The sequence below is a fragment of the Styela clava genome, chromosome 13 (assembly GCF_964204865.1).
Source record: "Styela clava chromosome 13, kaStyClav1.hap1.2, whole genome shotgun sequence".
Taxonomy (NCBI): domain Eukaryota; kingdom Metazoa; phylum Chordata; class Ascidiacea; order Stolidobranchia; family Styelidae; genus Styela; species Styela clava.
Genome location: NC_135262.1, coordinates 16,870,924 through 16,896,825, shown reverse-complemented (window position 1 = coordinate 16,896,825; position 25,902 = coordinate 16,870,924). Strand labels below are relative to the sequence as shown.

General features: G+C 37.9%; 3 protein-coding genes and 1 long non-coding RNA gene across 4 annotated transcripts; 2 read left to right on the top strand and 2 right to left on the bottom strand.

The window, feature by feature from the left end:
• Positions 1–28: 28 nt before the first annotated feature.
• On the top strand, positions 29–998 carry LOC120332395 (methyltransferase-like protein 22). Its single transcript, XM_039399634.2, has one exon. The coding sequence runs from the start codon at positions 37–39 to the stop codon at positions 988–990; it is 954 nt and encodes a 317-aa protein (XP_039255568.2). The 5' UTR covers positions 29–36; the 3' UTR covers positions 991–998.
• LOC120332394 (RNA demethylase ALKBH5-like) lies at positions 996–8,337 on the bottom strand. Its single transcript, XM_078119130.1, has 9 exons — positions 8,141–8,337; positions 7,017–7,165; positions 6,531–6,640; positions 6,319–6,447; positions 5,907–6,026; positions 5,754–5,834; positions 4,402–4,497; positions 3,818–3,980; positions 996–1,335 (listed from the first exon to the last, which is right to left on the bottom strand). The coding sequence occupies exons 1-9, from the start codon at positions 8,274–8,276 to the stop codon at positions 1,234–1,236; spliced, it is 1,086 nt and encodes a 361-aa protein (XP_077975256.1). The 5' UTR covers positions 8,277–8,337; the 3' UTR covers positions 996–1,233.
• Positions 8,338–11,787: 3,450 nt separating this feature from the next.
• LOC144431265 (RNA demethylase ALKBH5-like) lies at positions 11,788–13,966 on the bottom strand. The gene is made up of 4 exons (XM_078119131.1): positions 13,629–13,966; positions 12,505–12,653; positions 12,019–12,128; positions 11,788–11,935 (listed from the first exon to the last, which is right to left on the bottom strand). The coding sequence occupies exons 1-4, from the start codon at positions 13,762–13,764 to the stop codon at positions 11,803–11,805; spliced, it is 528 nt and encodes a 175-aa protein (XP_077975257.1). The 5' UTR covers positions 13,765–13,966; the 3' UTR covers positions 11,788–11,802.
• A 1,696-nt stretch (positions 13,967–15,662) lies between these two features.
• On the top strand, positions 15,663–20,730 carry LOC144431274 (uncharacterized). The gene is made up of 2 exons (XR_013479902.1): positions 15,663–15,866; positions 18,953–20,730. It is a non-coding gene; the product is annotated as an uncharacterized LOC144431274 (long non-coding RNA).
• The last annotated feature ends 5,172 nt before the right edge of the window (positions 20,731–25,902 follow it).

Below are 25,902 nucleotides of genomic sequence, written 5' to 3'. Positions count from 1 at the left end.
GACCAGCTTTGTGAGCCACCGAGTGACAGAAGCAAGATGTGCGCTTGTGCGGACGAGTTGATACTCTCCGACGTCCAGTTAAATCGAGATAAAGATTCCCAAATAGTTTTGAATAAGAAACATGGTGAATATGCAATCCACCTTGTCGATTTTCACATAAAATTACCTGGATGCTTGATACAGATTGTTAGTGAGCGAACTGAAAAATCTTTCGGAATAACTGATTCGATCCATGACGATGACGGCGATTTGATTGTTTCTAGAAGCGCAGCTAACTTTGACAAGCAGAACCAAACGCTCAATTTTCGTATACACCATGCAATGGAAACACATCTTGCCGACGTTGGCTTACAAGTATGGATGGGAGCGCTTGGGATGATAGATTTCATGTTAGACAACGTTCAGTTATTCCGCAATAAACAGATTTTGGAACTTGGGGCAGGCGTTGGCCTGACTGGTATTGTTGCAGGGACATTAACCAATAAAATCACTCTCACGGACGTTGGAGAGAACATTTTGGGTCTCTGTGAAATGAATTATCACGCAAACCAAAACATCTTTCAAAGTCCTCCCCACTGCTTCGAAATTAGGGAACTGAACTGGCACAAGCCCACTTCAATAAAATCACTGTGCATACCCAAACCTGACATAATTATGGCATGTGATGTAATTTATGACAACGATATCACAAATGCGTTTTTTCAAACTCTCCAAATCTTGCTGAATGGGGACACATACACCAAGGAAGGTTGCCGACCTTCAATTGTAAAAGTGTACATCTCTACAGAGAAGAGACTCAACTTCACTTTGGAGGACTTGGATATCACTTGCAAAGAGTACAATCATTTTTTATGCAAACTGAGCGAACTCGAGAATACATTTCAATCTTCATTGTCTGTCCAAAGAATTGATATGGAAGACATAAGTCAGTTCTGCCAATACAATCAGACTCAACAATTAGAAATATGGGAGATTCAAAAACAATTGTAACAACATATTTTATATGAGTGTATTATTGTTTTGAAAGTTTACTTGAAAATTGTACAGAACTTGCACAAAAAGAAAGTGAATAGAAGTAAAATCAAATGAGATTAAATTGAAAGATAAAATGCTTGCGCATAAGCATATACAGAATAATTTATAACTTCTGGAACCTGCTTTTTACAATTATTGCTGGTGAAAAAATTACAATATATTGGTTAATTGTATTATACACATTGACAACATCCAAGACTATAGAAAAAATGGTTTAGGTCTCCTTGTTGCCTTTTTCGCAATAATATTTTGACTTGTTTTCAAATCTGAAGAATCTTTGTGTCCATCATCCTTCTTGACCTAATGAGTAAATGGAATAATGATTATTATTCAACTTGATAACGTTGAAACTAAAATTGCCAATCAGTGTTGAACTTGTGAACGTTCTTTACCTGGTCCAGTGTTTCTGCCATTCCTTACATATACTATCTCTATGCATATTGTTACATATATTACTTCGATGTTACATCTCTGTAAATATATCAAAATCATTTGCTCCAAAGGATACTTTTTGAGGTGTAGTTACCAGGGTTGGCCAATATCGAATAGTTCACTATTTCGAATACATTCGAAATTATTTTTTCCGAATATGAAATTTCGAATACTTTGAAAATAAAATCCACTAATTGAAGCTTATCTAAATGTATGTAGGAATTTCCATACAATAAGCAATGGAATAACTGCTATCTAACGTTACAACCTAGCCAAATTACCAGGCATTTCATATTTGCAGATTATTGCAGTATATATTTTATATACCATGAGTCATGTTAACAGAATTAAATTAATACGACAATAGTGGTATCGATGATGGATTTGAATATTTGCGCAACACAAAATCATCCTAGTAAAACGCCCATACTTTTAAATACCAACCATTATCCAAATTATTTGTCAAAAAGCGGGATAAAGTATGAGGTATTTTTCCGACTTGTAACAATTTTTTCGTGAATACAAAAATACGAATCAAAAATTAATCATATTCGGGAACTTTACCACACATTTTAAGTCCGCAGATCGCCGTTGTATGTTTGAGTAATAATACTTTTATTATTTCATAAATATGAAAATAGGAATCAAAAATTAATTATATTCGGGAACTTTACCACACATTTTAAGTCCGCAGATCGCCGTTGTATGTTTGAGTAATAATACTTTTATTATTTCATAAATATGAAAATAGGAATCAAAAACTATTTATAATCGGGTAGTTTACCACTCATAGGTAGTTTTCGTACTCACGAAAAATTGTCACAAGTCGGAAAAAGAATTTATACTTTATCCCGCTCTTGGGAACTAATTTGGATAATGGTTGCCATTGGTTAATTAAAATGCCCTACCGTGTTAATTCAATTCTATTATCATAACTCAAATGTTGGTAAATCGGGCAGTTCACCACACATTTTAAGGCCACAGATCGCCGTTGCATTTTAGAATTATAATAGTTTTATTATTTTGTAAATACGAATCCGAAATAAATTATGATTGCGCAGTTTACCACGTATTTCATGTCCACAAATACCCGTTGTATTTGGTATTAATACTTTCATTATTTTATCAATATAAAAATAGGAATCAATATTTAATAATATCGGTCAGTTTACCACACATTTTATGTCCACAGATTGTCGATACAACCATGAGTTACGTTGAACAGAATTAAATTAATACGGCATGACATTTTAAATGCTGGTACCAGTCATGGATTGGATTATTTTGCGCAACAAAAAATCATCCTGGTAAAGGATCGATACTTATAACTATCGTTATCAGAATTATTTGCCAGAAATTATTTTCTAATAAATCGACCTTGTTTTTCCAACTTGTGACAATTTATTAGATATCGTAACAATGACGGCTATAAATACCGTATTTCCCGGCTAATAAGTCCACATGGCAAATAGGACGATGTCTATTTTTAGCACTCATAAAAGGGGTTTTTCCATATAGGCCTCCAATAAGACGGGTAGACAAATTGTGTCCCTGTTGTTCAGTAATGCTGATATGCGCTAATAATTTTATATGTTAAGGACCAGATCATGTTAGTTTGGTAGAATCATACTCACAGAATTAACTATTTTTAACAAATGAGTGGTAAATTCAAGTCGTAAAGCGGCAATCATTTTAGACAACATATTAACCCGAATGTCAAAATAATTTTGGAATGTGATAAGTACTACACTGTACGTCCATGGGTTATTTCACAGCTATGTTTTCCTATCCCTGTCCTGTTCTGCTGAATCGGCAAAACGAAAGGGTCACAAATCACTTTATCTCGGTGGCCGTGTTTCTCTTTAAAGTAACGATAACCAGCCTGCGATTAAATATCATGATTGGCAGACCCTAAGACCCAAATATAAGGTTACACAAATCATGCTTGAGAAGACTCATGCGAATAATAAGCAGGACACATAGAAATAAAATAAACATACTTTCTCAATTTTTCGACGTAATGGAAATGAATTTGTAAATTAAAAGCCACGTACACGAATGACGGCAATGTCCACCCACGGAAACGTGCAAATGTGTCGCAACACTATGAGACGTATGGTCTCACAGAATATAAACAATCAAAGTGCCGATTCTATTTCATCGTCATTACAATACGTGAGACAGCGTAAAAAGTCGTTTGAAGATTCCCGTTAAAACGAAACACCACGTTTAGGGCGAAAAGTGGCTACTATTCGTAATTATTCGAAAATCAGCCAAATTGGTATTCGAATACTTTGATATTCGAATACATTCGAATATTCGATTCGTTTTGGACAACCCTGGTAGTTACCTTATCCTGTGAGTTCGAAACAGAAAGCCTTTTCTTTTCCATGTGATGTGATGAATAAGAGTCACTTTTCCTTCGTCTCTTAACTGGTTCAACGGCATCATTATGACCATGTCTATCTCTGCCATTATGATGATGTGTGGATGAGTCTAATGACAGCCTTTGTCTGAAAAATTACAAATCCTTTCAATACAAGAACTATAAGACTAGTTATTAAGATAAGTAGATCCGAAGAAGGTGATAATACCAAATACAAGCCATATACAAAATGATCAAAAACTGATTTCATGTGAATATATGAAACTGTTTATACTATTACAATGCTGAAGGTTTCAACAATGCCAAAATAATCTACCATCCTTTTATTTAGGTTTTAAGAAAACAGGGCTAACAGTAGATTGCAAATCACCAACATCGAATGAACTGTTATGATTTTTCAACACTTCAATACATTTTTCATTGTAATTTTATAATTCAGAAGGTCAGTTAAAAATTAGCAAATAGGGGAGGGCATCAAACATCAAGCTATAATGAAAGATTGGAAAGCAGTATACTCCACTACTACTTATGCAAAAGATTGAGTTTACCTTTTTCTGTTGTCAGAATGATTGAGAAAATGGTTAGAGTATGATAAATCATGGGGAGGATCTGGATCTCCTACTCTAGGAGCATTTTCAAGTGTTCTAGAAAATAAATACCAAATTTAATCAGTTTTATTTCATATAATATAACAGCTGTTTTATCATTCAGCACCAATGGAAAGCAGTAAAAACAATAAACCTCATATGTTCATTCACGACAGGTCACTTTAGCACGGAAACAGAAAAATTATAAGATAATTTCCATTTGAAAATCAATATATTATTACATTCTTAAATTTGTTGCAAAAGTACCTGTCAATTTACCCTGACATAATGGATCACAAATTCACAATAAGCATTCACACATTACTGCATAACGGAAATTTCCAAAAACCAAGTTCTAAAGCCTTTCGCTATTAACATATGACGAGCAGTCCTTAATCTCCAAGTAATTTTTTACAAATATATTTGGCATCAGGTCACATACATGAAGTATTAACTCGAAAATGTGCGGTATCATATTGCTGAAATAGAATGTGCAGCATACGCTTCTAAAGAGCCATGAGTGAAGTTTTAGGGCTTAAATGGCCGACTATTTGGAAAACATATAAAACGACTATACAAATTAGTTAATTGAAAACCGGCTCTTGTGGATTAAACAACACAATTTTTCTCTTCCAGGACTATTATGGACTGTGCCTTTCGTATGATTTATAGCTATATAAAACCAATCATGCATGTAATGAAAATTTTTCATTCATTTACTACTGTAACCAGAATACCAAAAACAGCGAAACTAAACTTAACCTCGAGAACCTCTTTGGTCATTGTTCTTCATAAATGTAAGTGTTTACTTGCTAAGCTAATGCTATTATTGTTCGTAAAAGGAATCTATTCCTTTCTAATCTACTTATTCCCTACGCTGGTAAAAAGCAATCAAGCTTTTAATTAAAAACTATGCTGCTGGAAATGTAGCAATGAGAAGTCTGCATTTAGTTTCTCATCAGAGTATATTGTCTGTGATTCAAGCATAGTTTCATGATAATCTTGTTACATAACTTTAATGAGGGTTCTGAATCAGGTAATCAGGTAGTGCTTGACATATCTTTTGTAAAAAAATGCCAAGCAGAGTCTTCAACAAGCAACAACAGTCCAACTGGTCTATTTGGTTAAACGTCAAAGCGTTTCGGCTAAAATTCCCAGCCCTGCTCAGAATCTTTCCAGTTATTTTTATTCTGTTTGCAGTGACTAGAACTAGAATACTTCACTGTGATATATATTTAAGTGTTTTGGGGATCATAACCATGTCACACCAAAAACAAAGGTAATGGTAGGTAAGCTATAGTTTAGTAACTCACCTGCGCAATATAATCACTGCTCTTCGTGATGTCACGTCTTGTGGTCTAATGCAATGAGTAATTTTGTCTGCTGCATACCCACTAAAAAACATTTACAATAATGAAATCGATGTTCAGTTTTGAGATTCCAAATCAATCACAGGCCAGCATCACCTTATACTTGTAGCACATCCCCGTTGCATTGGCAAACATACCACAGGATTGGAGACTCTGATGGGTTTGAAAGAGAATCGACATCCAAAAGACAAAGCACTTTTACTGTAGAAAGAGACACTGAAACAAAATATTGGTTACTTATGTATATTAATGGTGGGCAAAGTGAGGCAATTACCGTAGTTGACATAATCCCTGGTTCTCAAATGCAGATAAATTCAACCCCCTTTTCAGGTAAAGCATAGAAGTACATGATCAGTTGGTCATTGACACTTTTTTATTGATGAAAGGATTTTTATGAGACTCCAAATTTTTATGAAAGGTTTTGTGGGCGTAAAATTTCTTTTGACACTGAAAATGGGCCACAAGGGTAAACGGTTGAGAACCACAAAACAGTTGACCGAAAGCTTACCTTACGATAGGTCTATCAAATATGTGCCTTGGATCCACGTGTGAAACGATACATCCTCCTGGACGGTAATCATTGATGACAGCGGATGTGATCCAATTTTTTGGAATTAATTTTTCATCCTCCAGTCGCCTTAAATAAATAATTTCAGTGTTATTCTAAGACAACTAAGCCAATCTCTAAATGCTGAAATGATCAAACAGAGGATGTCTTACTTCACGACAAGTTTATATATCCAGTCTGGTATTGCATCAATTTCCCCTTTTTCATACAGCTTTTCCTGTCCAGGACCTTTACGACGCATTTGTGTTCCATATGTGTATCCCTTTGAAATATAGGATACAAATTTATCATGCAGCTACAAAAAATTCTATAATTTTGATCATTCCACAGTTAGAAATTGAGATGTATACATTATGAACCCAATCTTCATTTAAATGGCCATATTGAAACTAAAGATCTGATATAAAACTGGAAAATAACTTGAGAAAATACAATGTTGTATCAAATAATTATGCAATTTACTTAGTAATAGGTTTATGAGATTTTTCTCATCCAACAACATACACTCATTTAGAAATGAAATTAGAATTACCTGATAAATGATAGCCATTGGTAAAATTTTGAAAAAAAAAGACAATTTTGATAGATTTAATTGTTTTATTACAAGACAATTTTAATAGATTTAATTGTTTTATTACCTCTCCAAAAAAATATTTCATGCGCAGTGGTGCACTGTCTACTGTGTGTGTTTTATAGAGACCCTGTTCCGCATTTTCGGCAACTATATCAATATGATGTTCAATTTTCTCACATTCTTCTGGTGTAAAGACTTGTTTTTGTTTGATCCCTGTAATTTCGCAAAGACGTGATGAAAAAAAAATACAGCAGAACTTTATAATCACCATCAGATTATAGGCTATCTCGGTACAAAAGTACAGGGAATTAGGTATTAGTAGAAAAACCCCTACTGACCCTAAGTTCTTCACATACAGACATTGATGCATGAGATTCGAATGTCACATATGTCAGTATGACATACGATTTTAGGATTTACATATTTATCCCAGGGGAGAGGAAAACCGATAACACAGCTTATCCATATGGCGAACCACGGCCTCTCGTCCGGTTATCATTCCAAGTCGGGTATGGGATAGGATAGGATTTACATATTTATCCCGGGGGACAGGAAAGCCGATAAGACGGCTTATCCATATGGCGAAACACGGCCTCTCGTTCGGGGACCATTCCAAGTCGGGTATGGGATTAGTTTTTACTGTTCCGTTTTTTTCGAAGCATGGACTTGGTGGTGGTGGAGGAAGCCGTAACCGACCACCGGTTACGTGAACCACCCAACGGCGGCGAGGAGTCCAGCAATCCTCTCGCAGATAACCATCCCTGCATGGGATTCGAACCTGCGAACCCACGCAGAGTAATTAGAGGTGCGGTGGCGAGCGTATTCCTAACGCTTAGCCCGTTGAGCCACACCGCCCCCCTAATTAGTTATATTGTCAATCGCCATATTGTTTTGTTTTCGGAAGCATGGACTTGGTGGTGGAGGAAGCCGTAACCGACCAGCGGTTACGTGAACCACCCAACGACGGTGAGGAGTCCAGCAATCCTCTCGCACATAACCATCCCTGCATGGGATTCGAACCTGCAAACCCACGCAGAGAGTAATTAGAGGTGCGGTGGCGAGCGTATTCCTAACGCTTAGCCCGTTGAGCCACAGAGCCACACCGCCGCGCCTAAATAAACTATGTTTAAATTCGAAATTTTTGAGTGTTAGAGTATGGGATGGAATATATCACGCAATTCAGATTACCTTCACAAACTTTCTCAATTTCTTCCTGGGATCCATGAGAAATGAATTGGTCATCTTTGTGTTGTTTCTTGTCATTTACAGACTGGGGTGTTTTTATTGAAGATAAAACATCAACAAATTCGAAGGCCTCTGGCATGGTGAAATTAATTAATGTTAATGGTTATCAAAAACGACCTGGAGAAGATTTAAGAGTGAGTAAAACTGAACAATACAAGCCAAATTAAGAATGCAATGTCAGAATACGTTCACGGGTCTCGTGTAGTTTGTAACCTAAAGTAGAAACTTCCAGTTTGCATAGCATAACAACTTTTGCATATTTCAATCCTAACCCCCACCTGACTGCGTCATGCAAAAATTACGTCACTACGACGTCACAGTGACGTAATAAGGGCCTTCAAACTATACGCACTGTCATCCAAGACGCGCAGACGATCAAAAACTAACCAGTGACAGCGATCTCTCTCACATCGGGAACGTTGCAACGAAAAAACGAGAGAAATGGACCTTTCCCCGAGCATCGACTTCCTTGTTTTTTTACTTCGTGACATTGCCCAATCAACAAGTTGCAAAAAGTGACGTAACAATGCTCCCTTTTCGCATCCGCTCAGACACTTTTTCCACTCAGACGGATTTTCACGCTTGGCCGTAAACATTACCTCGTTTTCGCGTTTATGAACTCTATTCGTTAGTTTTCAGTTGTGTTTCGGATATTTAAATATAAATCAGATAATTTAATGATCACTCTGTCTTCTTAGGAGTTAGAGCTAAGATCTGAAGCCCGAGCCCGACCCGAAATATCGATATTTCGGGTCGGGTCGGTGCGTTCGGGTCGGGTCGGGCCGGGCCTATATTGTCAATCATTACGTTCGGGCCGGGCCTAAAACGTCAAACATTGCGTTCGGGTTGGGTCGGGTCGGGCCTGAAAGGTCAATAATTGCGTTCGGATCGGGTCGGGCCTGATTTGTCAATCATTAGGTTCGGGTCGGGTCGGGCCTGATTTGTCAATCATTACGTTCGGGTCGGCCCTGAAATGACAATCATTACGTTCGGGTCGGGCTTATATATCGCTGGATTTTTTATAAGTAAATATATGTTTATAAAAAAATATATACTAAAACTATGTGCGGATACTAAACGAAGGAATACTTGTTATAAAAGAAATAATTTGGATAAAGCAGAGAAGAAACTGTAATGGACCCAGGGATGGCCGATACCGAATAGTTCACTATTTCGAATACATTCGAAATTATTTTTTTCGAATATGAAATTTCGAATACTTCGAAAATAAAATCCACTAATTGAAGCTTATCTAAATGTATGTAGGAATTTCCATACAATAAGTAATGGAATAACTGCTATCTACAAGTTACAACCTAGCTATATTACCAGGCATTTCATATTTGCAGATTATTGCAGTATATATTTTATATACCATGAGTCATGTTAACAGAAATAAATTAATACGACAATAGTGGTATCAATGATGGATTTGAATATTTGCGCAACACAAAATCATCCTAGTAAAACGCCCATACTTTTAAATACCAACCATTATCCAAATTATTTGTCGAAAAGCGGGATAAAGTATGAGGTATTTTTCCGGCTTGCGACAATTTTTTCGTGAGTACAAAAATACAAATCAAAAATTAATTATATTCGGGAACTTTACCACACATTTTAAGTCCGCAGATCGCCGTTGTATGTTTGAGTAATAATACTTTTATTATTTTATAAATATGAAAATAGGAATCAAAAACTATTTATAATCGGCTAGTTTACCACACATTGTAAGTCCACAGATCGCCGTTGTAATTTGTAAATACGAAAATGGGAATCAAAAATTAATATTAATCGCGAGTTTGCCACACAATTTATGTCCACAGATTGTCGTGATATTGTGCCGAATATAATTAGTTTTGATTCTTATTTTAGTACTCACGAAAAATTGTCACAAGTTTATATTTTATCCCGCTCTTGGGAACTAATTTGGATAATGGTTCCTATTGGTTTGTATTTAAAAGTATGGACTTTTTACTAGTGTAGCAAGTACATAAGGATAGTTACTGTGTATTTTAATATTTTCACCACTTATTGTTAGTAGTGCATGTTATTTGCCTGAAACAAGGTCGTTGTCCCAATTCATTTCCTTTATGATATATTTCTCTCACTCAGTGTAGCTTGTCTTTGCCGTTCTTTGTTAGTTAGAAATTTGGTTTCATCACATATACTTGCTTTAAGGCAGGGGTCGGCAACCTTTTGGCACTCGCGGGCCAAAATTGAAGGCTGCAATTACTGGCGGGCCGGACATATTTTGGCGATGACGCACAACCTGAACTCAAAGCTGGTACACATACTATGTTGAAGGTTGTGCGCCAGGTTTGTACACATACTTCAGGAGCAGCCATATTTTTTTTATGAAAGTTATAAACCGAATGGGTTGTTTATTAATCACATTTTTTACACAGATCAGAAATTGAAATTTTAGATTGTAAATAGCGAGCTCTGTGACGACTCGTGAACTCAAGTCGCCGTACAGGCAAACAAATTAGAAAGAATATTTAATGTGACACTTGTTGTTGCATTACGCTTGATAGCTTTTCGACGTCAGGTGACACACTGGATGAAGCCAATATCAGAACATTTTCTAAATGGGCATCACTAATACTAGTTCTCCGCCTGTTCTTTGTAATGTTCATTTTTGAAAATAATTGTTCGCACGCATATGTGCTTCCAAACATCGATGTGAATTTTTTCGCGTGGTTTATCAAATTCGGATAGATATTTCCCTCGAGAAGATACTTTTTATAAAAATCAACCAGTGACACATCTCTCGAATAAGAAATGGATTTAATTTCCTCATTGCATTGCATCTCAAGAAGCTCCATTTGAATATTTTCTGCAACTGTTTCTACGTTGACATCAAACGGAGTACTAAACAGCCTGAATTCGTTTTCAAGAGAACGAAAGTCAGCAAAGCGGGAGGAAAAATCGCTTCGTAACTCCCGTATTACAGAAACAAACTCAAAGTTGCTTGTGGGGTTTCTTTCTTTAAGTGTGTTAAAGTGAGCGTAATTTGCTTTTTCCAGATAGCTCTCCCAGAGGCATAACTTCCTTTCGAATGCGAGTATATGTCTCCACATCTGATGTACGAGCTGATTTTTCCCCTGGAGCTGCAAATTCAGTTTGTTTAGATGGGACGTTAAATCAACTAGAAATGCCAGTTCAGAGAGCCATTTTGGATCGCGAAATTCAGGAAAATTCCTATTTTTGCTTTCAAGGAATGACGCTATTTCATTCCTCAGTATATACACTCTCTCTAGCATTGTACCCCGACTAAGCCAGCGAACGTCGCAGAAGTAAAGTAAATCGTAAAGTAAAAACAAAATATTGGTTACTTATGTATATTAATGGTGGGCAAAGTGAGGCAATTACCGTAGTTGACATAATCCCTGGTTCTCAAATGCAGATAAATTCAACCCCCTTTTCAGGTAAAGCATAGAAGTACATGATCAGTTGGTCATTGACACTTTTTTATTGATGAAAGGATTTTTATGAGACTCCAAATTTTTATGAAAGGTTTTGTGGGCGTAAAATTTCTTTTGACACTGAAAATGGGCCACAAGGGTAAACGGTTGAGAACCACAAAACAGTTGACCGAAAGCTTACCTTACGATAGGTCTATCAAATATGTGCCTTGGATCCACGTGTGAAACGATACATCCTCCTGGACGGTAATCATTGATGACAGCGGATGTGATCCAATTTTTTGGAATTAATTTTTCATCCTCCAGTCGCCTTAAATAAATAATTTCAGTGTTATTCTAAGACAACTAAGCCAATCTCTAAATGCTGAAATGATCAAACAGAGGATGTCTTACTTCACGACAAGTTTATATATCCAGTCTGGTATTGCATCAGTTTCCCCTTTTTCATACAGCTTTTCCTGTCCAGGACCTTTACGACGCATTTGTGTTCCATATGTGTATCCCTTTGAAATATAGGATACAAATTTATCATGCAGCTACAAAAAATTCTATAATTTTGATCATTCCACAGTTAGAAATTGAGATGTATACATTATGAACCCAATCTTCATTTAAATGGCCATATTGAAACTAAAGATCTGATATAAAACTGGAAAATAACTTGAGAAAATACAATGTTGTATCAAATAATTATGCAATTTACTTAGTAATAGGTTTATGAGATTTTTCTCATCCAACAACATACACTCATTTAGAAATGAAATTAGAATTACCTGATAAATGATAGCCATTGGTAAAATTTTGAAAAAAAAAGACAATTTTGATAGATTTAATTGTTTTATTACAAGACAATTTTAATAGATTTAATTGTTTTATTACCTCTCCAAAAAAATATTTCATGCGCAGTGGTGCACTGTCTACTGTGTGTGTTTTATAGAGACCCTGTTCCGCATTTTCGGCAACTATATCAATATGATGTTCAATTTTCTCACATTCTTCTGGTGTAAAGACTTGTTTTTGTTTGATCCCTGTAATTTCGCAAAGACGTGATGAAAAAAAAATACAGCAGAACTTTATAATCACCATCAGATTATAGGCTATCTCGGTACAAAAGTACAGGGAATTAGGTATTAGTAGAAAAACCCCTACTGACCCTAAGTTCTTCACATACAGACATTGATGCATGAGATTCGAATGTCACATATGTCAGTATGACATACGATTTTAGGATTTACATATTTATCCCAGGGGAGAGGAAAACCGATAACACAGCTTATCCATATGGCGAACCACGGCCTCTCGTCCGGTTATCATTCCAAGTCGGGTATGGGATAGGATAGGATTTACATATTTATCCCGGGGGACAGGAAAGCCGATAAGACGGCTTATCCATATGGCGAAACACGGCCTCTCGTTCGGGGACCATTCCAAGTCGGGTATGGGATTAGTTTTTACTGTTCCGTTTTTTTCGAAGCATGGACTTGGTGGTGGTGGAGGAAGCCGTAACCGACCACCGGTTACGTGAACCACCCAACGGCGGCGAGGAGTCCAGCAATCCTCTCGCAGATAACCATCCCTGCATGGGATTCGAACCTGCGAACCCACGCAGAGTAATTAGAGGTGCGGTGGCGAGCGTATTCCTAACGCTTAGCCCGTTGAGCCACACCGCCCCCCTAATTAGTTATATTGTCAATCGCCATATTGTTTTGTTTTCGGAAGCATGGACTTGGTGGTGGAGGAAGCCGTAACCGACCAGCGGTTACGTGAACCACCCAACGACGGTGAGGAGTCCAGCAATCCTCTCGCACATAACCATCCCTGCATGGGATTCGAACCTGCAAACCCACGCAGAGAGTAATTAGAGGTGCGGTGGCGAGCGTATTCCTAACGCTTAGCCCGTTGAGCCACAGAGCCACACCGCCGCGCCTAAATAAACTATGTTTAAATTCGAAATTTTTGAGTGTTAGAGTATGGGATGGAATATATCACGCAATTCAGATTACCTTCACAAACTTTCTCAATTTCTTCCTGGGATCCATGAGAAATGAATTGGTCATCTTTGTGTTGTTTCTTGTCATTTACAGACTGGGGTGTTTTTATTGAAGATAAAACATCAACAAATTCGAAGGCCTCTGGCATGGTGAAATTAATTAATGTTAATGGTTATCAAAAACGACCTGGAGAAGATTTAAGAGTGAGTAAAACTGAACAATACAAGCCAAATTAAGAATGCAATGTCAGAATACGTTCACGGGTCTCGTGTAGTTTGTAACCTAAAGTAGAAACTTCCAGTTTGCATAGCATAACAACTTTTGCATATTTCAATCCTAACCCCCACCTGACTGCGTCATGCAAAAATTACGTCACTACGACGTCACAGTGACGTAATAAGGGCCTTCAAACTATACGCACTGTCATCCAAGACGCGCAGACGATCAAAAACTAACCAGTGACAGCGATCTCTCTCACATCGGGAACGTTGCAACGAAAAAACGAGAGAAATGGACCTTTCCCCGAGCATCGACTTCCTTGTTTTTTTACTTCGTGACATTGCCCAATCAACAAGTTGCAAAAAGTGACGTAACAATGCTCCCTTTTCGCATCCGCTCAGACACTTTTTCCACTCAGACGGATTTTCACGCTTGGCCGTAAACATTACCTCGTTTTCGCGTTTATGAACTCTATTCGTTAGTTTTCAGTTGTGTTTCGGATATTTAAATATAAATCAGATAATTTAATGATCACTCTGTCTTCTTAGGAGTTAGAGCTAAGATCTGAAGCCCGAGCCCGACCCGAAATATCGATATTTCGGGTCGGGTCGGTGCGTTCGGGTCGGGTCGGGCCGGGCCTATATTGTCAATCATTACGTTCGGGCCGGGCCTAAAACGTCAAACATTGCGTTCGGGTTGGGTCGGGTCGGGCCTGAAAGGTCAATAATTGCGTTCGGATCGGGTCGGGCCTGATTTGTCAATCATTAGGTTCGGGTCGGGTCGGGCCTGATTTGTCAATCATTACGTTCGGGTCGGCCCTGAAATGACAATCATTACGTTCGGGTCGGGCTTATATATCGCTGGATTTTTTATAAGTAAATATATGTTTATAAAAAAATATATACTAAAACTATGTGCGGATACTAAACGAAGGAATACTTGTTATAAAAGAAATAATTTGGATAAAGCAGAGAAGAAACTGTAATGGACCCAGGGATGGCCGATACCGAATAGTTCACTATTTCGAATACATTCGAAATTATTTTTTTCGAATATGAAATTTCGAATACTTCGAAAATAAAATCCACTAATTGAAGCTTATCTAAATGTATGTAGGAATTTCCATACAATAAGTAATGGAATAACTGCTATCTACAAGTTACAACCTAGCTATATTACCAGGCATTTCATATTTGCAGATTATTGCAGTATATATTTTATATACCATGAGTCATGTTAACAGAAATAAATTAATACGACAATAGTGGTATCAATGATGGATTTGAATATTTGCGCAACACAAAATCATCCTAGTAAAACGCCCATACTTTTAAATACCAACCATTATCCAAATTATTTGTCGAAAAGCGGGATAAAGTATGAGGTATTTTTCCGGCTTGCGACAATTTTTTCGTGAGTACAAAAATACAAATCAAAAATTAATTATATTCGGGAACTTTACCACACATTTTAAGTCCGCAGATCGCCGTTGTATGTTTGAGTAATAATACTTTTATTATTTTATAAATATGAAAATAGGAATCAAAAACTATTTATAATCGGCTAGTTTACCACACATTGTAAGTCCACAGATCGCCGTTGTAATTTGTAAATACGAAAATGGGAATCAAAAATTAATATTAATCGCGAGTTTGCCACACAATTTATGTCCACAGATTGTCGTGATATTGTGCCGAATATAATTAGTTTTGATTCTTATTTTAGTACTCACGAAAAATTGTCACAAGTTTATATTTTATCCCGCTCTTGGGAACTAATTTGGATAATGGTTCCTATTGGTTTGTATTTAAAAGTATGGACTTTTTACTAGTGTAGCAAGTACATAAGGATAGTTACTGTGTATTTTAATATTTTCACCACTTATTGTTAGTAGTGCATGTTATTTGCCTGAAACAAGGTCGTTGTCCCAATTCATTTCCTTTATGATATATTTCTCTCACTCAGTGTAGCTTGTCTTTGCCGTTCTTTGTTAGTTAGAAATTTGGTTTCATCACATATACTTGCTTTAAGGCAGGGGTCGGCAACCTTTTGGCACTCGCGGGCCAAAATTGAAGGCTGCAATTACTGGCGGGCCGGACATATTTTGGCGATGACGCACAACCTGAACTCAAAGCTGGTACACATACTATGTTGAAGGTTGTGCGCCAGGTTTGTACACATACTTCAGGAGCAGCCATATTTTTTTTATGAAAGTTATAAACCGAATGGGTTGTTTATTAATCACATTTTTTACACAGATCAGAAATTGAAATTTTAGATTGTAAATAGCGAGCTCTGTGACGACTCGTGAACTCAAGTCGCCGTACAGGCAAACAAATTAGAAAGAATATTTAATGTGACACTTGTTGTTGCATTACGCTTGATAGCTTTTCGACGTCAGGTGACACACTGGATGAAGCCAATATCAGAACATTTTCTAAATGGGCATCACTAATACTAGTTCTCCGCCTGTTCTTTGTAATGTTCATTTTTGAAAATAATTGTTCGCACGCATATGTGCTTCCAAACATCGATGTGAATTTTTTCGCGTGGTTTATCAAATTCGGATAGATATTTCCCTCGAGAAGATACTTTTTATAAAAATCAACCAGTGACACATCTCTCGAATAAGAAATGGATTTAATTTCCTCATTGCATTGCATCTCAAGAAGCTCCATTTGAATATTTTCTGCAACTGTTTCTACGTTGACATCAAACGGAGTACTAAACAGCCTGAATTCGTTTTCAAGAGAACGAAAGTCAGCAAAGCGGGAGGAAAAATCGCTTCGTAACTCCCGTATTACAGAAACAAACTCAAAGTTGCTTGTGGGGTTTCTTTCTTTAAGTGTGTTAAAGTGAGCGTAATTTGCTTTTTCCAGATAGCTCTCCCAGAGGCATAACTTCCTTTCGAATGCGAGTATATGTCTCCACATCTGATGTACGAGCTGATTTTTCCCCTGGAGCTGCAAATTCAGTTTGTTTAGATGGGACGTTAAATCAACTAGAAATGCCAGTTCAGAGAGCCATTTTGGATCGCGAAATTCAGGAAAATTCCTATTTTTGCTTTCAAGGAATGACGCTATTTCATTCCTCAGTATATACACTCTCTCTAGCATTGTACCCCGACTAAGCCAGCGAACGTCGCAGAAGTAAAGTAAATCGCCGTATTCGTTTTCTGCATCTGAAAGCAACTGACGAAACTGGCGATGGTTCAAGCCTTGAGATAACACAATGTTGACAGCTTTCACTACTGTATCCATAACACCCTTCAAACTCAAAGCTTTGGCGCACAGGGCTTCTTGGTGAATCAGACAGTGTATTTTGACGATGTCGTTATCAATTCCGAGGTCACTTATGTGTTTTTGAAGTAGAGCTGAGACGCCTCGATTCTTACCTGTCATTGCCGGGGCTCCATCGGTGGTTATTGATACCGTCTTTGATAGATCAAGGTCCATGTCTCCAATGCATAGCAGCAATGCGCTAAGAATGTCAGCACCTGTTGTAGTTCCCTTCATGGGAACTAGTTGGACAAACTCCTCAACAACGTCAAAAGCTTCACTTACTCCACGCACGAAAACTGAAAGCTGAGCGGTGTCTGCCGCATCTGTACTCTCGTCAATTGCAATTGAGAAGAATTGTAAGTTATTGATGATATCCCTTTGACGACGCTTCACATCCCTTGACATTTCTTCTATTCGCCGAGTCACGGTTCTAGCAGAAAGACTGATATTTGAGAATAACTTTTCCTTATCAGGACATACAATACCAACGACGGTCATCAAGCATTCTTTCACAAATTCACCATCTACAAAGGGTTTCATGTGTTCTGCAATTAATTTAGCCACCTCGTAACTAGCAACAATATTTTGTTCGGTTTCGTTATGTTGTTTGTGGAAGAAAGAACTTTGCTTTTCTAAACTGTCTTTTAACTGTTTAATCTTGTCCTTCCTCCTTTGGCTATCTAGTTCTGAAAATTTGGGATGCTTTGTCACATAGTGGCGTCTAATGTTACATTCCTTATTGACAGCTATAGATGCGTAGCAAATCAAGCAGGTAGGTTTGCCCAAGTGTTCTACAAAGAAATACTTTGTCGTCCACGTGCTATTGAACCCTCTTCCCTCAGCATCAACTTTCCTGCGCTTTGTTGCCATTCGCCTAATTATAATTATATTGCTGGCTCAATAAACCTGTTCACTAAATTACTAGGTTATATTAAAAATTAGTCCACTTCACAATAAATTCTGTTACATAAACAAAACAGCTATGCTCCAATATCCTCTTCTAAGCGAGATATTTTATCACCAATTCCCCGAGAATCATATGAGGCAACTTACCGGTATCGGGATATTGTCACAGCTTTTCCAGGTCCTGTGACAATGATCTATTCTTCATAATTCAGTTTTAATGTAAATTGAAATACCAAGTGATCTGAGTCACCTCTATATTTCCAGATCAAGTACCACAGCCTACCATTACCCATAAAATCATTTCCATAAATCATCTGCGTTAACTTACCAGTCCGGTTACGGTACAAGGACTGTCATGCTTTTCCAGGCCCCGTGGCGATTACACATTCATTTTAATAAATTTTAACATGAATTTGAAATGCGAACTGATCCGAGTCATTTCTGTATCACCTGTTCAGGCCCCACAGTCTAACGTTCCCCATAAAAACTTTTGCCCACTTTCGCTAATCACGAGATACACCGACGTTCGCTGAGCACGAAATCGGCAGATAACGAGATACACCGACGTTCGCTGAGCACGAAATCGGCAGATACGCGTTCGCGGAAACGCCACAAGGCAGCAAATTTTGGAGACGAGTCGTAGCACACAAAAAACGAATCCCATAGAGCTCACAGAAATAATTGAAATGAATAAAAGACCGTTTAATTAATGAAGACCACATAATAACAAAACGATCCATAGCTCCGTGTCTAATAATCTGCTCCTCGAGGGTAGATTATTAAATTAAATGGTGAAAATTCACCTTTTTGCAAAATTCACAAATTCGTCGTTTTGTCTCTAAATTTTGGTGAAGCGTCGCGGGCCGGATTGCGTTACTCCGCGGGCCGGATCCGGCCCGCGGGCCGTAGGTTGCCGACCCCTGCTTTAAGGTTTAAAGTGTAATTCGTTTTTGGATCAATTCGATTGTGCAACTTTACAATATAACAATTGGCATTCAATACATTGTGTGCTTTTTGATCTCTGAAGGAGTCAAGATCGGAGTTACACTCTGTTAACGTGTGTTCAATAACACGGGAGTGTGGACACGCAGATAGGGTCGAATCTTAGTTGCCCTATATTTTGGTGATACCCGTTCGTGATCAATAAGCAATCAACTTCAATTCAGCAACTGGAATTTCGTCAATCAAAATGGAAAAGAAATTCATCACTAACCGAGTCAATGGACAATACGTCAGCATTTCAGGAATCAAGCAACCAACCAAACTGCAGTCTTTGGCGGTATGTCAATTTATTAAGCAGTCAAGAAGGCCAGAACAAGGTAGATTTTTGACTCAAAACGAGGAATCTGGACCAGGACCTCCTAATATCAGACAGCACTAACTCAACTTCAACTCTTCAAGTTTAACGCCCGAGTTCACGCTCGTGTATTTTTATTTTCCAAGCATCAACGCCCAAATTCTTTGAATTTGTGTCTCATTATCAACCTATATATTACAACTATATGTTTTGTGTGTCAACCGGATCAGGAGATATGGACTTCAGCAGATTAATCCGCCTCATTACAATTTAAAGTTACCAGGACAACTTCATATTATTAATGGACTTTCAAATGTGTTTATCGACAAAACAAGCTACGCCGGAAAATACATTGATATTATACGCAAGCCCATTTTTTACACCAAGAAGCAGCATTTAGCGACCTATTCTTTGACGAACGTACGAACGAACATCTACTTTATTCTTTCAAGTCGATCATCATCTATTTCAGCATCATTGGAAACCAAGTCGAAATCGAATACTCGTGGCCCGCGTTAAGGGGTCCTTTTTACTCCAATCACATCACACGAAAACTGCATTCACCTCTAGCTCATCTAAGTCAATGTGAACCGAACACGAGTTTCCGTCGCAAAGGCGCTTTCACAATTGTTTGGAATGTTGGAGATACGAAAGTTCGCAGGGCCCGCGACTTTCCGAAATTCAGCGCTACCGAACTCTTGCTACATTACAATTCATCGGACAATCTTTCCAGATTGAAAAATCCGAGAGTTGGACAAGTTTTCAAAGCTTAGAGGAATGTTTTCAACGAACGAAATTTTAACGTCAACATTATTCTTCAAATCAACTATTACGCTCATTATTTTACAAAACAGAAAGAAGTCGATTGTCCAAACGCAATGGCTTAGTTCTGGGTGTTATCGAAGATTTCGTGAAAATCTGTAGATTTCACCGCAAAAGATCCTTCAACCGGAGGTATCTCAATCAAATTGGTTTTCCTGTGTCGTTGCATTAGTTGGTCATCAGCGACTTTGATGCAGAATTAAATACACCAATACATGGCAAATTTTACGACATATTATTCAATCAGAAATCGTTATTAGCTAGTCTTACAAAATTTAAAAATTAGCAAACTAATTTTTTTCATTGTCGGGGGGAATTGTGTAGCAAGTACATAGGGATAGTTACTGTGTATTTTAATATTTTCACCACTTATTGTTAGTAGTGCATGTTATTTGCCTGAAACAAGGTCGTTGTCCCAATTCATTTCCTTTATGATATATTTCTCTCACTCAGTGTAGCTTGTCTTTGCCGTTCTTTGTTAGTTAGAAATTTGGTTTCATCACATATCCTTGCTTTAAGGTTTCAAGTGTAATTCGTTATTTGGATCAATTCGATTGTGCAACTTTACAATATAACAATTGGCATTCAATACATTGTGTGCTTTTTGACCTCTGAAGGAGTCAAGATCGGAGTTACACTCTGTTAACGTGTGTTCAATAACACGGGAGTGTGGACACGCAGATAGGGTCGAATCTTAGTTGCCCTATACTAGGATGATTTTGTGCTGCGAAAAAAATTCGAATCCATGACCGATACCACTGCTTAAAATGCCTTACCGTGTTAATTTAATTCTTTTATCATAACTCAAATGTTGGTAAATCGGGCAGTTTACCACATATTTGAAGGCCACAGATCGCCGTTGCATTTTAAAATTATTAGTTTTATTATTTTGAAAACACGAATCCGAAGTTAATTATAATTGGGTAGTTTACCACGTATTTCATGTCCACAAATACCCGTTGTATTTGGCATTAATACTTTCATTATTTTTTAACAATATAAAAATAGGAATCAATATTTAATAATATCGGTCAGTTTACTACACATTTTATGTCCACAGATTGTCGATACAACCATGAGTTACGTTGAACAGAATTAAATTAATACGGCATGACATTTTAAATGCTGGTACCAGTCATGGATTGGATTATTTTGCGCAACAAAAAATCATCCTGGTAAAGGATGAATACTTTTAACTATCGTTATCAGAATTATTTGCCAGAAATTATTTTCTAATAAATCGACTTGTTTTTCCAACTTGTGACAATTTATTGGATATCGTAACAATGACGGCTATAAATACCGTATTTCCCGGCTAATAAGTCCACATGGCAAATAGGACGATGTCTATTTTTAGCACTCAAAAAAGGGGTTTTTCCATATAGGCCTCCAATAAGACGGGTCGAAAAATTCGCTAATAATTTTATATGTTCAGAACCAGATCATGTTAGTTTGGTAGAATCATACTCACAGAATTAACTATTTTTAACAATTGAGCGGTAAATTTAAGTTGTAAAGCGACAATCATTTTGGACAACCTATTAACCCGAATGTTGAAATAATTTTGGAATGTGATGATAAGTACTACACTGTACGTCCACGGGTCATTTCACAGCTGTGTTTTCCTGTCCCTGTCATGTTTTGCTGAATCTCGTACACGAATGTCGGCAATGTCCAAGTGCAAATGTGTCACAACACTATGCGACGTACTGTCGCAAAGAATAAAAATTATAAACAATCAAAGTGCCGATTCTATTTCATCGTCATTACGTGAGACAGCGTAAAAAGTCGTTTAAAGATTCCCGTAAAACGAAACACCACGTTTACGGCGAAAAGTGACAACTATTCGGAATTATTCGAAAATCAGCCGAAAAGATATTCGAATACATTCGAATATTTGATTCGTTTTGGACAACCCTGAATGGACCTTTCCCCGACCTTTGACCCCCCCTAAATTATTCTTCCTATACTTTACCATTGCAAAATTTTCGGGGCTTATTTTATTTTAAGAGTGGTTTCGAGTAAAATGGGGTATATACTTCAAACCATGATTATATTTCATCGCATACAACAATCTGTTTTTTTTTAAAAGTACCGGTTAAGAATTTTAGCCGAGTCTATCACAGCAATTACACAAATTTTTATTTCATTTAAATTAAAACTCCTAGGAAGACAAAGGGATATTTGAATTATCTGATTTATATTTAAATTTCCAAAACAAAACTGAAAACTAATGATTAGAGTTCGAAAACGGGGTAATGTTTACGACCACGCCCGAAAATCTGTCTTCACTCTTGGGCGAGAAAAGTGTCGAAGCGAATGCGAAAACGGGGCATTGTTACGTCACTTTGCACGCGTCGTGAACACTGATTCTTAATAATCTTCCCGTCCGCAAGTCCGCGTGATTTTAACCTAGTATTGACGATATAGAGCAGCAAGAAGTGAAGGATAAACTTAAGACAGGGGAACTGAAAAGAAAAACACACACCGGTAAGAGTGAGGTGTGGAAAACGTTCAAACTGATTGTTGAAAATGCTACAGAAACTTGCGTTGGCTTCGCTGAGTGTCAATGCGGATTATTACTTGCATGCGATAGCAAAAGGACTGGCACGTCGACGCTGAGCAGGCATTTAAAAACCTGTATTGGCAAAAGTCATGATCGCCAATCATCTATATTATCATTTGCCCCAAAGACCGTCCCTCTTCGCGCTAAGCAGGCCATCACAGACAAGTGTGTGGATTTTTGCTGTCAAGACCTCAGTTAAGAAAGCACTGCCAACCCAGTTTTACGGATAATCTTCAGCAGGCGTTTGTGCGCCGCAGGCATTCTGAATTTTTGGATCAAAAAATCAAAATACATATGTTGCACAAAGTTGCACTGTTCCTGTGGCCTACCTTCAACAAACTCAAAATTATGACACCGACAGAGATGTCAGAAGTGCATGTACATGTCCGCAAACTCCTGGAAGAGGATGGAGGAGAAGCCAATCCTAGGCCTACACTGTTGAAAACGAGGAGGACGAGGCGCACACCTCCAGCACCCTTTCTCCACCTGCAGCAAAACAAAAAATTTCCCTATTCGCTGAGTGGGAAAACGCGGATGATGATGATGATGATGCACCTGTTCGAGATGAAGTTAGCCCGTACATCAGTCAAAGGCATGCCATGGATGATGACCGAGATTTGCTTGGCTGGTGGAGAACAAACTCCTGTATATACCCTAGGCTTGCCAAGTTAGCAAGATCCGTGTTGTGCATACCAGCAAGCAGCAGCAGCAGCAGTGAGCGAGTTTTTAGCGCAGCTAGCCGAACGATAGACCAGCAGAGAACTTCACTGAAACCTGGCACAGTGGACGCAATCTTGTTTTTACATGACGACCACCGAATGTAAACAACGTAAGTAATATCTTGTTGTTCAAATCGCCATTTTAATTATAGTCTGAGGCTTTAATTATTTCCCTTATTTCACAGGGACAAAGATCAAGATACGAGAGGCCTATAGATGCGTGTTTTGTGTAATATTTCGTGTTTTGTGTAATCTTTTGGCCCATGGCCCAATATGGAATAAATTCGAGATTAGAAACTATTTTTCAGAGTGGTTCCGATTTCATAAATATTAAATTTCGAAATTTAAAGTTTCGTAGTTCTTTGGATGATGATGCTTATTCATTGCTTTTTAACGGCATACCTCGTTTAATTTAATGTGCCGCACAAGTGGAGTGCAGCGGGACATTTGACACACGTTATTGAATGCCTTTTGATGATAATATGTGTGTCGCTAGGGAATTTCTTAGTTTGCCCAGTAAAACCTTTAGCTACCCTCTATATATTAGACCCGCATTGTCCAATGAATGTGCAGATTATAGAGCTCACAAAAGAAGAAATATGTCCCAGCATTCTCCTATACTGTACTAAACTCTTGCAATGACAATTCGAAGAACTCCTGAAAAAATATAAAATTTCGGGCCTGCGAATCCAGTTAATTTGTCGGGCCTGCAAAGCCAGTTAGTTAGTCGGGTCGGGCCTGCAAATCCATTTAGTTAGTCGGGATCGGGTCGGGTTTTAATACCCACGGGCCCGGGTCGGGTCGGGCCTGCAAATCCAGTTGATTAGTCGGGCTAGGGTCGGGTCGGGTTTTATTACCCACGGGCCCGGGTCGGGTCGGGCCTGCTAATCCAGTTAATTAGTCGGGTTCAATACCCATGGGCCGGAGTCGGGTCGGGCTGAAATTTTTGAGTCCGATCTTACCTCTATTAGGAGTTCTACTTTAATTGCAGTAATAACAAGAGAGCAACGCTCAAATATATGGACACGTGGACTAGAGCGAAGCTTTACCTTTGACGTTACCGGTACCGTAGCCTCAAAAAGTTCCGGGTTTTCAGTCGCAAGAATTTTTACAGTCAGCCGTCACGCTTGGCGGATTAAAAACCGTGTTCCCATAACTAAAAATTAATACAGCGCAATTTTGGATGAAATATTAGATCTCATAAGATTCATAGAAAATTCAGGAATAAATGAAAGTAATAGCCTTCTGGCAAAAAAATCAATCTTGAACCACTAAAAATTCCAAAGCAATTGGTCCAGTATTCGAAGAGAAAAGCGATTTTTTAATGATAATAATGACGAAAGAAAATAACAACAACAAAATTTTGAAACGATCGTTATGGACACTAAACGTGTCCAAAAAATTGCTGTGATACCGGTACTACTGTGATACTAAAACCGATTGTTGTATGCGATGAATCATAATGATGGTTTGAAACAAATACACCATTTTAGAGGCGCCAACTCGCGAAACAATTCTTAAAATAAGCCCCGAAAATTTTGCAAGGGTAAATTATAGGAAGATATTTCGGGGGTCAAAGGTCCATAGCTCGCTCGATCAAGTCACTGAGGTGTATATAAGACGTCAATGGATTAAGTGCAGTTTCTAGTATTTTGTGGCGTCTAGAGCTACCATGGCTGCTATGACCAAACCCACGGTATGACAGTATGTATAGTTTGTAGGGCATCATAACGTTTCTGTGACATAGGTTTGGTTATCGCAGTCGGTTCCATTAAATTTGAACCCATCTACATTTGAACCCACGATTATTGAACCTGCATACTATTGTACTATCGCTGTTTTACAGATATTTAAACCCATACTAACCCTAACCCATGGATTTTAGCACATGCATATAGATTGAACTAGTGGATATTCACATGGGTTCAAATGTACGGTCACCATCGCAGACAGGCGGGGGCTGGGATTGACATATGCAAAAGTTAGGTACTGCCGAAGTATGTGAACCACGATGGCAGACATCGCGACGTAGTATGTGTACCAGGTTGGGGTTAGGATATAATTGGACACGTAGTGGACACAACGATCGTTTTGGTATTTTTAGACACATTAGTGGACATAACGATCGGTAACGTTTCGGTATTTTTGTTGTTCTCATGCTCGTTCTTGTTCTTTGACATGTTTTCGAAAAGTATCTTTTCTCTTTGATTACTGGACCAATCTGTTTAAAATTTTCAGTGCTTGAAGATTAAATTATTCTCTAGAAGGCTATCACTTTTATTTATTTCAAATATACCGGTGAGCTGCATGGGATTCGTTTTTTGTCATCCGATTTTACCACTGGGTGGCGCTACGTGTCCATATATTTGAGCATAGCTCTCTTGTTGTTGTTGTTCTTATGCTTGTTCTTTGACATAGTTAATAAAAAGTCGCTTTTCTCTTCGATTACTCGACCAATTGCTTTGAAATTTTTAGT